The 13,292-nt window shown below is 42.3% G+C and overlaps 2 protein-coding genes across 10 annotated transcripts in view; one reads left to right on the top strand and one right to left on the bottom strand.

Annotated features, from left to right (window-relative positions):
• Positions 1–3,393, top strand: part of DOP1A (DOP1 leucine zipper like protein A) — a 132,715-nt gene extending 129,322 nt beyond the window's left edge. For 4 of the 9 annotated variants that reach the window (XM_065911712.1, XM_065911720.1, XM_065911719.1 and 1 more), the window contains 2 exons: positions 1–1,700; positions 3,169–3,393. In XM_065911712.1, the coding sequence (XP_065767784.1) occupies positions 1–306 (306 nt within the window). In that variant the 3' untranslated portion in view covers positions 307–1,700; positions 3,169–3,393. The other 5 variants (XM_065911715.1, XM_065911718.1, XM_065911714.1 and 2 more) reach the window with 5 other exon arrangements.
• The window catches only part of PGM3 (phosphoglucomutase 3), a 27,550-nt gene continuing 15,459 nt past the window's right edge, over positions 1,202–13,292 (bottom strand). The window contains exons 9-13 of the mRNA XM_065911724.1: positions 6,286–6,384; positions 4,729–4,842; positions 3,565–3,687; positions 2,569–2,742; positions 1,202–1,508 (exon numbers count right to left, since the gene is read on the bottom strand). Of these exons, the coding sequence (XP_065767796.1) occupies positions 1,419–1,508; positions 2,569–2,742; positions 3,565–3,687; positions 4,729–4,842; positions 6,286–6,384 (600 nt within the window). The 3' untranslated portion in view covers positions 1,202–1,418. The remainder of the gene's footprint in view (positions 1,509–2,568; positions 2,743–3,564; positions 3,688–4,728; positions 4,843–6,285; positions 6,385–13,292) is intronic.

Raw genomic sequence — 13,292 nt, forward strand, 5'->3', positions numbered from 1 at the left:
AAAAACCCGGAGGAGGAGAACTCAGGGAGAGCGCTGGGCTGGGAGCCGGGGCACTTGCTGCTCACCGTCTGCACGGTGCGCAGCCTCGAGCAGCTGCTGCCGTTCTTCAGCGTGCTCAGCCAGGTCTTCAACAGCAAAGTCACCAGCCGATGCGCGGGACACTCAGGGAGCCCCGTCCTCTACGCCACCACCTTCCCCAACAAGGACGGGAAACTGGAAAACCACAAGCCGTTTTCCAGCAGAGCTAGGCAAAAGATAGAAGAGATGGTAGAAAAAGATTTTCTGGAAGGGGTGGTAAAAACTTGAGCACCACAAGTGGTTCCGTTTAGTTTAAATGTAATTATTTAAAACAAACATTTGCGCCTGAGTTGTATAGTTTCTTTTTTTTTGTATGTAACAAAACATGTTTCAGGTTGTATTTAATTTAAATATTTGTAAATAAGAACAAATGTCTTACTGTGGCCTGAATCAAGTTTAAATAACTGTGGGCTCATATTGATTATGGTGCCTAAGAGAGATCTATATATATACGTAAATAGTCCACTAGAGTCCATTGTTTTATTGTCCTGAGTTGTCTTAAATCTGCCAAATACACACTGCACATTTTTTCTATTCGTTTCAGGCTTTGTTTAATTTAGATGGGTTGGAGACTCTTTTTCTTTGACTTATTAACCACAGTCTAGTATAAGAAGGGTGTCACTTCTCTGTCAGAGGCTTGGTAGTGTCTTACAGCTAGTTTCTCCCACTTACCTTCACTAAGAGGAGTGAAGAAAACTGAGGCCTGGCCCATGCATTCTTATAAGTAAATGTAGCACAGGCATCTCCACCTCAGTATAGAGTAGAGGTCCACAGCCTCCACAGTCACGCCTCTGAGTTCCCGGTGATGTTAACTGAAGAGGTAAGTATATAAGAACTGCTTTGAAGTCTGCTATGAAAAAAACTGGTTGTATTTGTATTAAGTCTTCTCCGCCCTGCTCAATTGTATCACCGGTGGTGACTACTAGGACTGCAAAATGACATCGTGGGGAGGTAACATCGATGGAAAAGACATCACAGGAGTTGGTAATAAATAAGCTTTAATTTTCTAGCAGCCTTCATGAATTTTTCCTTGCATATATTATAAAGTTAATGACTGAATCATATACTTGAGCTCCAGTATTTTTAGTGTGATTAATATTACAGGTAAATTTAGTTTTATTAAAAAAAAATGAAACTTAACAAATATAAGGCTTACCTATTTCTAAAGAATGATTCTGGTAGTGTTTAAGAAAAACAATCAGACCTAGAAACAATCCAGTAAGGTACACTGTAAACATTATTATAAATGTGTCTGAACCTGTCACAACAGTGGCAGTAATATTATTCTGTAAGAACTTTTAAAAAAAAAATCTGGTTTCTAAAGAATATAAAAATTGTCCTCAGAAACCTCGCTGAGGTCTTTCTCCAATTCCTCCAGCCAGCTGAAATACTGCCAAGCTCACTTCATATGCAAGGCTGTCTGTGTTTTCCTGCAAGTTACATAAAAGGATATTAGATGAGAAAGACACAGCATCTGCCAGGTTACTTGCAACTCCAGGGGAGGGAGCTTTCCAATTTTGTTTCACTAACAAATAATTCAAATGAGAACTTTTTTCATCTTTCAGTAACAAATTACAAGACCCTTAGATAAGTGGAAAACAAGTCACATTCTTCTAAATCAGGTAAGTTCCTAGCTAACTTTTATTTTATAATCTGATTCGATTATCATGTTAAAAGTCTGAATAAATTCAGTAAGAAAAGACATAACAATACGTCTCCGGTCAGTCAATAGTGTGAAGAGTTACTGACTCTTTAGGCAGTAAGTTGTTAACGGCATGAAGGCCACAACTGACCAAAAGAGGAAGTAACTGTTGAGGCCCCCGTTATCCTTTCCTCATCCACCAGGGATATTTATTCACTGCATTCTGTGATGGCTTGAATTTCTGCAAAAAAGCTATCAGCTACTATATAAATTGAAAACATCTCTTATTGAGGCTCTGGTCATCCCCCTGTAACTTTGCCTCAGCTGAAAAAACTTAAGTCTCTGACCCTATCAAGAAAAGAGATGCACAGAGCAAGGCCGTCATTTAAAGGAAAAATTTTGAAAACCAAATTGAAAGTCTAGACACAAGGACAAATTTCAGGCAGCACAGGTGACAGTACCAGTGAGTTTAGAAATGAACTTCAAAGTAAGTCATTTTCATGAAGCAATAGAATGTTTTTAGATGAAAGAAAAAAGTATATTCCACTTCAGGATGCATAAACTTAATTTCTATGTGTCAAACTAAGTATGTACTGGTAAACTAAGTAGTATTCTTAGAGCAGTTAAAAATATGACCCTTTTAGGAAATATAGAATACATTACAAGAAGAATATCTGGGGGAGTTTTATTCAACTATGTAACTACTACTGAAGAAAAAAGGCTCCATAAATCTCAGACATTAGAGATTTCAATACCATTAAAATAGGTTTCTCTCCTGCTACCACCCTCCTCCACCTCCTTTACAGAGTCTGACTGCACATTCTTTCAGTAGAACTGTCTCAGCTCACCTGCGAGTCTGCTTCTGCGTAGACTCTGACTATGTCTTCTGTACCAGAGGGCCGGACAAAAGCGCGAGAAAGCCTGTACTTCTTCACCAGGTCATTGATGGCTTCCTGGAGTCCCGGAGGTTTAACTACTTGTCTTTCAGCATCTGTGGTGCTAATGACTTGCCTGTCTGCAACCTAAGCACAAGCATTTCATGTTTTTTTCTATAGCACACTCCCTTTCAGAAGCTTAACCCATGCAACTTAATTCCCACCAAAAGATTATGGCTATTTCATGTCAGCCGGAACAGACCTACATTTCAGCTGACTGTACCACGAAGTACAGTACTGAGGTAGATTACCAGTCTTACAGTCACTGCTAAAATAATGCCCAGTACTGTATGGCTTAGTCATTGATCAAATAATCTTAGCTATTTTTTAAAAGGGGGATCATAAAAATCTCCTTAAAAAAAACTGAACAATCAGCAGTCATTTCTGTGAACTCTGGATTCAATATCTGTCTTTCAAAAATGTCTGTTGGTAAATGTGTAATCTGGTATATATCTATATAGAAAACAATCAGCAATTTATCTAAAATGCCTTTAAAAATTGTGTGCCTTTCAGCCCAGATTCTACTTCTTAGCATCTAGCCTCTGGAAGTACTGTGTGAACCAAGAATAATGCAGAGGAAGGAAACAGCTACACTTGAACCAACAAGCTATCCAGGACTTGCTTCAAAATAATATTGGGGCTGTGGATGACACTAGTTGAAGCCAGTGTAAAGGGGGTTCATTATTTTGTTCTCACATGTTTAAAGTTTAAAAAAATTAATAAAATCTTTTAAAGTGATACATATTTATAATAAAGTTTGAAACCAAATACTTCTAAATAACAGTAGAATGGTTAAGAGGGATTCTGTAATTTTTAAAAATGAGAAAATTCAGTATTTTCTATACAATACATATGTGTAGAATGAAATTATTTTAGTTAATTTTCAGAAAGGGAGTATCTGGCTCACACCTTAACTTTGAGCTGTCTGTTTGGAAGATCTGTATAGAGCGCGTCCCACTGCTGCACGGTCAAGCCCTTCAGAGCCAAGATCGCCTCAATCACCAGCATGTCAGAAATAGCATCACCAATTGTCTGCAAGACGCAAGAACACAAACATGGCGCTGATACGAATGTTTTCTGAGAAAACCGTGTCCTGGCTGCGCCTCCCCCCACGCTGCATGACTGACCGGGGTGGGGACATGAACGACACTGAGGGAGACAGCTCTGGGAGGCAACAGTAAACAGGCTGAAGGGAATACTAAGACCAGCCTGCCTTTAATCTCCTTGCTCATATGTAAAGTGGGGCTAGACTGGATAACTTTTAAGGTGCCAGCATTAACACTCTGTGAATCAACATTTTATTTATTACTAGATCCCTTCTGAGATATTATGCCATGATGGTGGAAGGCCTCATGCATGGTAAAGTCGAGCTTTTGGTGGCAAAACACACCTAAAGTTGGATACCCTGCCATACTCTGCCACTATATAACTCTTAAGTCTGTTTCTTCATTTATAAAACAGGAGTTATGATGACAACTCTCCTGTTAGGCAAGGATTACATACTGAGGTATATGAACTGCCCAAGATGTGCAAGACTCTCAATATAAGTTCTGTCGCTTTCCACTGACCTACACTTTGCTCTTCCATTGCCACAGTCTCCACTCCAGTCCCAATCATCTGACCCACAGATGTGCTTCATCAGAGACTATTTTTTCTGAATTCCCTTGACAAAACATATATACACACACACACACACATATATATATCTCCTCACAGATATACTTCGTAGCTGAATCTTTTGACCTCAGCTGTAAACTAATCATTACTTGAAAATCTGAAGCACATAAATGTTCTGTCACTGCACTTCAGTATAAATCTACACAGCTGCAAGGAAGCTGCCAGAACTTTTCCACTTCGATGTTTGATGCAGTACATGACCCTATCTACCTTCTGACTGTGTAACCAAGAGTCCTGGAGGAGGGCACGGCAAGCCACTCCAGTATTCTTGCCTAGAGAATCCCCGTGGACAGAGGAGCCTGAAGGGCTGCAGTTCACGGGGTTGCAGAGAGGCAGAGACGGCTGAGCGAGTAAGCACAACACAGCCGCGAGTCCAGCAGCCCCCTTGGCTCTCACCTGGTTAAACAAGTCAATCACATTTTCAAGCATCTTTGCAGCTTTCCTTTTCTCATCCTCTGATTCTTTTGCTAGTTGTTTTATCTTTGTTTCAGCAGCTTTACTAAACAGTACCTGTAATAAAAGCATACCAAAAAAATCACGAAACACTAACCATGCCCCAGTTGTAGGTACGATCATCCCAACTAAACTAATTTTGAAACTCTCAGTGAATCTGGAGAAACCAAGGGGATAAAAATGGCAGCTGTAGAATATATGAAATTAATGTAAGATCAAATCAGAACTCAGAAGGTATTACAGGATTATAAAATTGGGTTACCAAAATGTAAAGATTACCAAGAAAATGATCACCCTGGCAAAGGTGAATGCACATGGTGAGTGTATGATGTTGCTGTCAGCCAACTAAACCACTTCTGGGCAACCAGCTTCCTTAAGCCTGACTTGTGTCCATTCTACTTTGAAGAATATAATTCATTGCCATAAGTAGAGTTTTCTTGACTTAATTTTCAAGGACATAAGCTAAGCAAAAGTAGAAAAGAGGTTCGTCATACATATTACACTATGGCAAATAGTGGATATTTAGTATAATATACATCATGCTCCTCAGGATTCCTGCCGTTTTGAATTGCTTGCCCACACATGATTTTAGTCCCTTCAGAGGCACAATACTGAAAAGGAGCAGCACAGTACATGTGGTCACTTGATGAAATACAAAGTTTGCTGGTAAACTAAGATGCACTGGTCACTTGTTTTATGGAATCGTGGCCACTCCCATTCATTTACACTCTTCACTAGGAGATCTGAGCAGATGCAACAAACCTTATGGCCTGTGAAAACTATTTACTAGTTCAAAAGCATTTACCAACCCTGCATAAGATCACTGAAGTTTTATTTCAATTCCACTTTCTAGGAATTTACTATTTTTCTTCTCATAGTCATGGCCTATTCAAGCCAATTTTGAATTAATGAGAATTATCTGACCTAGATAACATTTTCTGTTAACCATCTCAAATCCATTTATGCAATGAGGCTAAATATTAAAAAACATTTAATAAAGAAAAATTCTGAAACTTATGAATATACTACAGACCTATTAATATATGTTAAAACGGTGAGTATTAGGATATGCAAATTGTATCTCAAACTTTCATTCTCCCTCTGGTAAGAGTCATAAAAAATTTTATATGCCTATTGCAAATTACTTTAAACTCATTTCTAGTTGCTTATAAGTTAGTCCTCAACCTTCTCACATTTTTGAAGAAAAATTTTAAATGATGTATAAATTGTCTAGTTGCAGAGGAATTAAGACATATATATTTTTAAGAAACTATATATATTATAGGAACAAATTAGTATTATCTCTTCACATTCAAAGGAAGATCATTACAATCTAAAAGAGAGCCATGGTTTCACAGAACATAAAGTATCAGCTAAATCATTTTTATTACCATCCCAATCACTTCATAGTGGAATATTACCTAACTAGGTACAGAATTCCATCTTTTAAAAAAAAAAAAAGTGTGCGTTAAAGGCAGGTCATTATTTATGAGAACTTACTGTGCCATGCCCATTTGCTTCAAAATAAACACCAATGTCAAACTCTTGAGCTTTGTGGTGCAAATGTTTAACACCAGTTTTAGTGCAGTAGACAGGTACCTGAAACACATTTACAAAACAGCAGCAGTTAATCAGCAAATATTCACTGTGTACTTACCAACCTCGATGGTGTGGTCACTCACCTTGAGCCAGACATCCTGGAGTGCGAAGTCAAGTGGGCCTTAGGAAATACAGGAACAGAGCTAGTGGAGGTTATGGAATTCCAGCTGAGCTATTTTAAAATCCTAAAAGATGATGCTGTTAAGGTGCTGCACTCAATATTCCAGCAAATTTGGTAAATTCTGTGTTGATCACAATAAACTGCAGAAAATTCTTAAAAAGATGGGAATATCAGACCACATTACCTGCCTCCTGGGAAACCTGTATGCAGGTCAAGAAACAACAGTGAACCAGATATGGAACAACAGACTGGTTCAAAATTAGGAAAGGAGTACATCAAGGCTGTATATGGTCATCCTACTTATATAACTTATATGTAGAGTATGTCAGCGAAATGCTGGGCTGGAAGAATCACAAGCTGGAATAAGACTGCCGGGAGAAGTATCAAAAACCTCTGATACACAGATGATACCATCCTAATGGCAGAAAACAAAGACAAACTAAAGAGCCTCCTGATGAGGGTGAAAGAGGAAAGTGAAAAAGCTGACTTAAAACTCAACGTTCAAAAAAAGATCATGGGAGAGAACAAGATGGCGGAGGAGTAGGTGGACGTGGAGTACATCTCTCCACGGATCCATCAGGAGTACACCTTCAGACACAGAAGTGCATGCAGAACCCCAGCTGAGAGCAGACAGAAGTACCTGACCAGGGGAAAAGAATACACAGAACCATGCAAAACTCAGTAGGACGAAGGAACTAGGGGGAAAAACAGGAGTGTTAGTGACGCTGGACCTGCCCTCAGCAGGTGGGGGAACTGAAGCAGGGGTCTGATCCCCACAGTGCGGCAACTGTCTGAGTCAGACGAGAAACATTTAAGGCTGAGAGTGAAAGAGCTGATCTGTGGCACCCTAAATGGAATGAGAATCAGACAGTCCTTGCCAAAGCCATACATACCCTAGACAGGGACCCAGGTACCCTGGAAGATGCAATGGCTGACAGCTGGAGTTTAGGGATTGTGGCGCAATCTCAGGGTGATGGCTGCTCTTGACTGCAGAGAGACGGGTGGTGGGGATGTGAGGAGGAGATCATGGTGGGAAATGCCTGTGGAGGAAAGCCAGGCAGCCATGGAAGCAAGGAGATACTGCTGAATCACATGTAGAGGGGTGGAGCCAGCAGCCTAGCCTCTCCCCCCACGCCAGCATCTGCAGCTGAACAACAGGCTGGCCCGTCAAATGCCTGATGCACTGAACTACAGAGTAGGACCCCAGGCAAGACAGCCCTCTAAGTCCCTGAACAGGCGGAGCTATGGAGAAAGACTGGCCAATGAAGCCTTCTGATCGCCAGCAACAAGAGGCTGGAAAAAAGACTCTGAGAGGGCCGTAACTCCTGCAGCAGAAGCAGTCCATGTCCCTGCACACTTTGCATCGCCAGGGTCCCCGCCAGCCAAGCAGTTGCACCACCGTCATGCTCAACTCACACTGGGACAGAGCTGCCACAGGCAAAAAAAATCTTGTGTCTATGCGTGCAGGGTCACTTCAGTTGTGTCCAACTCTGTGACCCTGTAGACTGTGGTATGCCAGGCTTCTCTGTCAGGGAGTAGGGTTCTCCAGGCAATACTGGAGTGTACTGGCCAATACTGGTTGCCATTCCCTTCCAGAGCACTGTATTTCCTGCGGCCCTAGCCGCCAACTCCCCTGAGTACCTGGTGCTGCCAGAACCCCTGTGACCCAAGCAGCTGCACCACCTCCACACGTGGCCCTCATGGGGCAAACCCAAGTCCTCCAGGGCAGCCTCAGAAGCAAACCCCAGAGGAAGACTCACATGCAGAGGTGGAAATAAAATGACAATTGAAACCCAGGGGCAGTGTAGCTAAGGAAGAAGACCCACAACCTTCCCACCAGATGTAGAAGCTGCTGATTAAATCCACATGGTCAACGAGGCAGACTCTGCGTCTATGGAATATATAAAAGGACACTGGGAGCTCCCACATGAGAAAAAGCACTAGTTCTAATGGCTGTAGACACTGGAGGCAAGAACAGAGAGGAGCAAGACTAGATTAGAATCTGAGCTGCCCCCAGAGGAGGTCCAGAGATCAGCACGGTATTGGAGGGCATCCTAGGTAGGTGGGGTGGGCTGTGACTCCCAGTGAGGGAAAGGACTCTTGACAGCAGTGACGCAAGAAAAACATTTATTATTCTTATGCTTTGACTTGTTCTGTAGATTCTTCTGGATTTTGTTTTTCCTTCCCCTCTCCCCCTCTGTTGTTCATTTTATTGGCACAATGAAATCTAATTAAGCTTTTGAGCTCCTTTTTTTTCTGTCACATATTTTATTGTTGTTATAAACCTCTGCCTATACCCTGAGGAAACCAAAATTGAAAAAGACACATGTATCCCAGTGTTCATTGCAGCAGTGTTTACAATAGTTAGAATATGGAAGCAACCTAGATGTCCATCAACAGATGAATGGATAAAGAAGTTGTGGTACATATACACAATGGAATATTATTCAGCCATAAAAAGGAACAACTTTGAGTCGCTTCTAATGAGGTGGATGAACCTAGAACCTATTATACAGAGTGAAGTAAGTCAGAAAGAAAAAGACATTGTATTCTAATGCATATATATAGAATCTAGAAAAATGATACTGAAGAATTTACTTATAGGGCAGCAGTGGAGAAACACAAGTCTAAATAGAGAATAGACTTGTGGACATGGGGAGAGGGGAGGGGAGGGTGAGATGTATGGAAAGAGTAACATGGAAACTTGCATTACCATGTGTAAAATAAATAGCCAACAGGAATTTGCTGTCTGGCTCAGGAAACTCAAACATGGCTCTGTATCAACCTAGAGGGGTGGGGTGGGGAGGGAGCTTCAAAAGGGAGGGGATATATGTATACCTATGGCTGATTCATGTTGAGGTTTGACAGAAAACAAAATTCTGTAAAGCAATTATCCTTCAATAAAAAAATTGGAAAAGAAAAAGATCATGGCATGCAGTTCCATCACTTCATGACAAACAGATGAGGAAAAAATGGTAACACTGACAGATTTTCTTTTCTTGGACTCCCAAATAACTGTGGATGGTCACTGCAGTCATGAAATTAAAAGATGTTCTCTCCTTGGAAGAAAAGCTATGAAAAACCTAGACAGCATATTCAAAAGCAGAGACATCACTTTGCTCAGAAAAAGTCTGTGTAGGCAAAGCTATGGTTCTTCCAGTAGTTACATACGGATGTGAGAGTTGGACCATAAAGAAGGGTAAACACCAAAGAATAGATGCTTTTGAACGGTGGTGCTAGAGAAGACTCCTGAGAGTCCCCTGGACAGCAAGGAGATCAAACCAATCAATCTTAAAGGAAATCAACTCTGAATATTCACTGGAAGGACTGATGCTGAAACTGAAGTTCCAATACTTTGGCCACCTGATGAGAGACAGGAAAAGACCCTGATCCTGGGAAAGATTGAGGGCAGGAGGAGAAGGGGGAGACAGAAGATGAAATAGTTGAATGGTATCACCATATCAATGGTTTAAGCAAACTCTGGGAGATGGTGAAGGACAGGGAAGCCTGGTGGGGTACAGTCCGTGAGGTCACCAAGAGTCGGATACGACTGAGCAACTGAACCACCACCACCTACCATCCTAGGGAACAAAACTCCTGGAACTTAGTCTAGTGAGACTAAGCAATTAAAATACAAAGCCTAAGTGTCCCTGTGGGGAGTCCACAGCCCCGGGTAAAGCAGCGTGAGAGCGCTGAGGGGCCCCTGATAATGAAAGAGTCCAGCTGGGGGCGTGAGTGACGTGATCTGATTGTTCCAGAAAGCTATTTAGCTACAGTGTGGAGAATGGCTTAAAACCAGAGTCTTCCAGCTTTTATTATAAAGAGATTGAAAGAATCTGAAAAACACCATGAAATTCCCTGGCCTGTGTAAATTTTCCACTTGCGCAGAATTTTCCGTTTGCAAAATAAGGATAGAGAAATGTAAACGGAACGTCTATAGGTTTCCCAATAAATGCACAAACAAGCCTGCGGTTTTCCGGAACCAACTGACGTCAAGCACCTGTACTCACAGATAAGATAAACCCATATGATACACATTATGTTACTTATTCACTGTACTGGATGTGCTGACAATGTGACTTCTGCCCATAAAAGTCAGCTTACACTGCTATACGGCGCGACTCTGCCTCCGAGGAGACTAGAGTCGCCCGGCTTGTGCAAACCGACAATAAAGCCTCTTGCATATTGCATCTGCTGGACTGGTTTATTGAGTCGCGGGAGCTCCTCTCCGGAACAGAGACCTGACGTTTGGGTCTTACAAGATAACTAGCATTTCAGGTTTTGTAGGCCGTGCGGTCTCCATCACAACTGCTTGATTCTGTCTCTAGTGAGAAAGCAGTCACAACACCATATGAAAACGAGAGCACGGCTATATTTCCATGAAACTAGACACAGCTAGCCGGTTCAGTGTGGCCCAGAGGCCACTGTTTGCTAAGCTCTGGCTTAGGTTAGGGGGTTTCTGTGGCTAGTCCTAGTAAGAAATCAGTGACTGGAGTACTAACAGTGGGCAGCAAGTCTCGGATAGATCTACAAGAGAATGGTTAAGGAAAGACAGCAGCAAAACTGCAAAAGCAAGCAAGCTCAGACAGGCCTGGCATTTGACTAGGTTTAGGAGCCCTTGGGCATGGCTAGGGCTGAAAATATTTAATCTACAAGAGAGTGTGTTGAGAAGGAAGAGTTACCAACGTTCAGTTTCCTCAACAGGGCATCTTTTGAGACAGAAATTAAGAAAATACCAAAATAACCCAAACAGCAAGAATCTCTGTGAAAGGCAGGCAACTAGGCTCCAGATGGAGTCCTTTGCGTGGGTTTACTGTAACCATATATTTAAGGCATATATTTACTATAACCATGCATTTAAGTCAGGGCACCAGCTAGTCACCTCCAGGCATGTTTTATGTGGCCTAACCACTATTTCTTTTAAATGCTGAATCAGCTGCCAAGACTTCAAAGGCAGGAAATTCACACCAAAGTTCCGATTTTCAGCTTCTCCTGAAGACTCTGACCAAAGGTGACAGCAGCTGGCCTGGCCACACCCTCCAAGTCTGTGCCCACCTGCTGGACTCATTCACTTCTCCTATCCAGATCCAAAAGGAACCTGACTCTGCCATTCCTGCTTTAAAAACAATGGGATGGCCACAAAAACTAGGGAAATGCAGGAATTTGACAAGGGATAACACTGACGTTGGAAAATATCACACTAGCCAGGGAGAGAAAGACCTAATTTGGGTCCTTCAGCCTCTGATTCTTAAAGCAAGTGGTATGCTGGGGATGCTGGGGAAATGATTAGAAACAAAATCTCCTACCAACTCACAAAACATCTCCATAGAAGAGTAGGACAAGTTTTGTTACTGAATAACCAATAAGCCAGACCGTGATGCACATCACAGGCAATCCGCTAAGACAGTGGCTCCCAACCTTTTTGGTATCAGGGGCCAGTTTTGTGGAAGACAATTTTCCACAGACCTGGGGGTGAGAAATGGTTTCAGGATGATTCAAGTGCATTACATTTATTGTGCACTTTCTATTACTGTCATCACAGCAGCTCTATCTCAGATCACAGCACTAGATCCTGAAGGTTGGGGACCCCTGCAAAGAGACTGCAAAGACAGAAAGCAATCCCACCGTTTTACACACCTCAGGATAACTCGGGACCAAGATCTCTCTCAACCATGTGAGAATCAGGCTCTTTTGAGCCTGAACAGGTCCTGTCCTTGGCCATGTCTCCAAGGATCCAATTTTACAAAGAATCTTTCACTCAATCAGTTTAGCTGGAATCCCCTACCCTCTCTATCAGCCCTAAGTCCCTACCCTGTACCATCTGACCACCCAGGCCTGCCGTCAACAGAAGTCCTGTTAGGTTGGTTAAGCCAGAACCCTCCCTGAGGTTCCTCTTGGCAATCATCCATTCACCAACCCACTCCCTGCACCCATATCCTATTGCTTGGCTATAAAATCCCCACTTTCCCTTGTTGTGTCAGGAGTTGAGCCCAGCCTCTCCCCCTACAAAGCCCCACGGCAGTCTATCTACTGAACAGGTCTACTTGTCAGGAAGACTTTGCAGTACCTTTTGTCACGCATGTGTGTGCGTATTAGTCACTCAGTTGTGTCCGACTCTGGATCCCATGGACTGTAGCCCACCAGGTTCCTCTGTCCATGGAATTTTCTGGGCAAGAATACCAAAGTGGGTTGCCATTTCTTTCTCCAGGGGATCTTCCCATCCCAGGAATCGAACCTGGGTTTCCTGCATTGCAGGCAGATTCTTTACCATCTGAGCCACGAGAATCTGTCCTAAAGCTGTGGCCACTGGGCTTGCGTAACTGTCCTTCTCCAAAGGAATGATACAATTTCTCACATCTCTCTGTCAAGCAGATGGGTGCCCAGCTCTAAGGGGTAAGGTGGTGAAACTCTCAGGAGGCTAAGTGTTGGGATGCTACCTTCCTTGATGTTTATGTTTCAAAGAGGTACTCTAGGCCCTTATAGAAAAACCTTAACTGTAAAACTGGCCTATTTCGCTTTTCAAAAGATTGACATCACCAAAGGACAGAGAAGACATAAGTCTTCTAAAAGAAAAACTCTAGGAAAAGGGAGGAAGGAAAGTCTCTTTCCCTTTCTGCATTAGGGACAATTTAATTTTTTCTTATTTTTGATTTCTAGTTACCTTTAAGTTCAGTTTCTCTGGTGGTTCAGACAGTAAATAATCTGCCTGAAATGCAGGAGACCTGGGTTCAATCCCTGGGTCGGGAAGATCCCCTGCAGAAGGGAATGGCAACTCACTCCAGTATCC

Source organism: Muntiacus reevesi, chromosome 19, assembly GCF_963930625.1.
Source record: "Muntiacus reevesi chromosome 19, mMunRee1.1, whole genome shotgun sequence".
NCBI classification, from domain to species: Eukaryota; Metazoa; Chordata; class Mammalia; order Artiodactyla; family Cervidae; genus Muntiacus; species Muntiacus reevesi.